This window comes from Charadrius vociferus, unplaced genomic scaffold (assembly GCF_000708025.1).
Source record: "Charadrius vociferus isolate BGI_N301 unplaced genomic scaffold, ASM70802v2 scaffold549, whole genome shotgun sequence".
Classification (NCBI taxonomy): domain Eukaryota; kingdom Metazoa; phylum Chordata; class Aves; order Charadriiformes; family Charadriidae; genus Charadrius; species Charadrius vociferus.
The window spans coordinates 2,995,844-2,999,562 of record NW_009650103.1 but is presented as its reverse complement, the minus strand read 5'-3'; the positions used below and the strand labels follow the sequence as shown (position 1 = coordinate 2,999,562).

At 50.0% G+C, this 3,719-nt stretch overlaps 1 protein-coding gene across 1 annotated transcript in view; it reads left to right on the top strand.

Annotated features, from left to right (window-relative positions):
* The first annotated feature begins 932 nt into the window (after positions 1-932).
* Positions 933-3,719, top strand: part of KCNT1 (potassium channel, subfamily T, member 1) — a 49,194-nt gene continuing 46,407 nt past the window's right edge. Inside the window, exon 1 of the mRNA XM_009892342.1 lies at positions 933-1,081. Coding sequence (XP_009890644.1) covers positions 933-1,081 — 149 coding nt within the window. The remainder of the gene's footprint in view (positions 1,082-3,719) is intronic.

Sequence of the window (3,719 nt, the reverse complement as noted above, 5' to 3'; positions counted from 1 at the left end):
CTCTGTGTTGAGGGCTGCCATCACGCACGAGCAGGAGCAGCTATGGACTGGTGGCATCTCCAAAACAGGGCGGGATGCACACACATGTCACCCCCCTCCCCGCTTTCCAGTCCCACCTGCGTATTGAGGGAACTCACAGGTTTATCCCCTGGCTGCAGGGAATTCCCTTTTCTGTTTGACATCTTGAGAAATTAATGCCAAGCATGTTCAAGGAGCAGCAGCTTTTGTTCTCACCTGAAGAGGGACAACTGGGTTGTTCTGGGACAGGTAGTGTGCGCCTCTGTGGGTGCTGTTTTAGCCTGGGCAGGTGAGCAGTGGCTGAGCCCCTGTGGCCACTGGTAGCTCCGAGGGAAGCAGGAGTGAGTTCCTCTCTGCTCAGTTCACAGCGGGTGCGTTTAGGAGGGGACCTTGCTCTGCTGCTTTGTGTCTGCGAGCCAAGCACGCTGAGTCTATTCCCTGGCATGCAGTCCACACGCTGCTCTTTGCACAGAGGAATAAGATAAAATAGCTTCCTCCCCCTCACGTTGCTACTGAAAAACAGGGATGGGGAAAAAATAATCCCTCAGCCCCTGCCCTGCTTGTGGTGATAAGAGCAATGCAATCATTTTTTTTAAAGGAGGCCGCCAAGGCAATTACATTATTTACTGAACAAAGCATTTCAGAGATTTCTGCATCGTGGATGCTTTCTCCGTCGTTTTGCACCAAATTCCTTGCAGCGGCAAGGCCAGAGAGTTTGCCTTGACTCCCCTCACTACCAAAATAAATGTACAGGGCAGGATTGTTCCACTGAGCGGCCGGGAGTGGGGAGAGAGAAGAAGGAAGGAGATGGTACGTGCCGACAGCTCTAAACTGAATGCGGTGAGGATTGCTATGTATGAGAGAGTTCAGGGGGGAAAGAGGAGGAAGTCACAGAGGCAGCCAAAGCTCACAGGATGGCGAGAGCCAAGCTGAAGAATTCCCCTTCAGAGAGCAATTCCCATGTAAAAACTGTCCCACCAGCGAAGACAGAAGATGTCCATGGGGTGAGCCCCTTGTTACCGGCTCGGAGGATGGGATCCATGGGGAGTGATGTCGGACAAAGGTATTGCAGGACTGCAGTGGTGCGTGGGGCTTTGTGGGTGGGGGAGGCAGCACCTTTTATCTTTTAAATGAGAGGGAAAGGATTAGTGCCACCACGGGCTGGAGGGGTGGTGGATCAAATCCTTCTGATAGCTGTGTTAAAGAGCCACACCAGCTCCAAAGTTGTGTTATGAAATAGGTGGCTGGAGCAGAAGAAAGCCAGTTAATTTAAATTTTTTATAATTGCTTCTTGTTTTTTTATATGCCAAAAGCATGTCTGAATGGCAGCCCTGAGACTGAGGGGCTGCCACACAACACTGCTAACTTGCATTGCGCCTTATCTGTGCAGTATAAGACTGAAGCTTATTTACACTGCGAACACCACAGTATGCACTGTACATAAGCACCATGTTTGCATGGAAGAAGAGATGCTCGATTCCCCCTCTGAAGAATAATTTATTTGTAACTGAAAAAAAAAAAAAAAAAAGAAGCTACCATAGAAAATGCTGCAGCATCTTTCTGCAAGCACACACAGCTGATGTGTACAGAAAGAAATGAGCTGCTTTTCAGGAGGATAAAAATGCTTTACGTTGCACTTGGATGACAGTGTTTCAGAAGAATCCAGGTCCCCTAGTTGTGATGAGGATGCATATGTCAGTAATTCAGTTCTTGTTCTGTCTGTTCCATTTTCTGTTTCATTTTTTCCCCATCTATTCAGCCTTTCAGCCCATCCATGCTGCCTTCCTTCTCGCCAAAAATTGCCTCACCTGTGATTGTGTACTGTATATCTTCCAGGATGTAATTTGGCGCTGCCTCCAGCTCCGGTTTCCACTGCAAATGAGCACCGTAGGAAAGCTTCTGCTCGTGGTGAATTTTACTGGTTTGGCTTTAGATTGGAAGGAATTAATGCCTCAGCTTCGGTATCTTGGTGTATCTCACTGGTGAGCTGGGGGGAAGATGGCAACAAGCCAGGATTAGCAGCTGTGGTCCTCACTGGGGAAGCCGAGGAGGGAGGTGTGCGTTGCGGGAGCAGGGCAGGAGCGTTGGCGTGGTCGTTCCCCCGGTGCCGAGCTGTGCTGGGCACATGCTTTAGTCTCCAGGTCTGGGAGGCAGAGTCCTGGCGTAGCTGCGGAACTGGGAGTGCACGTCTCAGTCTGATGTGTGGTGTGTCAGCTCCCCAGATGGCACTGATGCTCTGGTGAGCAGACACTTGGATCTTGTGGGTCGTTGCTTTCTGACTTGGTGAGGCAAGGGCTTACACGTTTGTGTGGGTGCGTTGGAACTGTGTCCCTGAAGCTTGTGTGCTCTCAGCATGTTTTGACAAGCAATCTGAATCTGCTCCCAGTGTTGATCAGACTGCTTTTGCTCTGGTTTTGTGTCTTGCTTTGATTGCTCCAAAAAGACATCAAAGGTGGACCTGTTCTGGGGGTACCTACATCTCTGAAAGCAGGTCCTGCACACTACTGTTGGCAAAGCCTTTGGAGTGAGCTTGCTTCCCCTCTGTGTCCTTTTGGGTACTGTTGATGCACCCTCATAACAGTGCCAGTGTTCAAATCCAGATGCACTGGGGCTAGAGAAAGGCTCATACTTGCAACTGGGGGATTTTAGAAACTCATCCCAACCACAGCTTAATCAGCTGTGATGAAACGTGCAAGAGGAACTTCTCCTCTCCTGTGCTCAGGGGATTGGCGGGTTCCTGCCCAATAACAGGGGGCCAAACCTTCATCCCAGGGCTGACCCTCCTTGTCTCTTGGGGGGACCATGGCACAAAGGAGGGATGCTGCAAGTCATCATTGGATCTGGGGGGCACAGGAGGCAACAGTTCCAAAAATCGCATAGCTACAACATTTTAGTGGACCCTTGCCAGAAGGCCAAGCGTGCAGAGCACACCAGGGTACTTCGGGGCTTTATAAAAGAACCCAATTCCCTGGGTTTCATTGGAATTTCCAGTTTTGTGCTGCAGTCCTGTAAGGAACTGAGGCTGTTGAGAGGTAGAGAAGTTGATGGCAACACTTTTGCACTCCTCTGGCAGTGGGCAGAGCCCTGTGAGCTGCCGCTTGCAGTGTCTGAATTCCGACTGCCGGGCTTTCCGTCTTCTCTGCGTGCTGCTTCCCAACAATTGAGTTGGCAATTAAGATTAAGATTTGTGCACTTCTCTTTCACTGCGTATGCAAGCAACAAAGGCAGGAAGATTGCTTCAGAAATGATGAGTAGCGTGTTTGAGATGCTTTGTCTCCTCCAAAGCCAGACACAAGCAGCGTTATCAAGTTAGCAGCGACAATTGTCCCAGGGAGTTGGGAGTGAAATTACCAGGTGATGGTGGAAGAAGGTGCTGTTACAGGATGTTCTCAGGGATGCAAATGAATTCTCTAGACGACTGAAGCCAGTGAAGTTTATTCTCACCTACTTTATTTACCTCCTTGCTCTGTCTCTTAGTCATTGCAGCATCTCAAAGCTTTTAGGGATTCTCAGTCGAAACAGGAGGGAAGGATTTGAATTCATCTGAAGAGAAACCTCTCCACAACCATGTATTGTTCCACGCCTGGAGGCAAAAAGGGGAGCTTGGCCTGGGCATCCAGGAGGGGGATGCTTTCCTGCGGTGGGGAGCTGCAGGCGGCATGGGACCGACCCAGACTGCTCATGTGGAAGTAGCTCCTGCT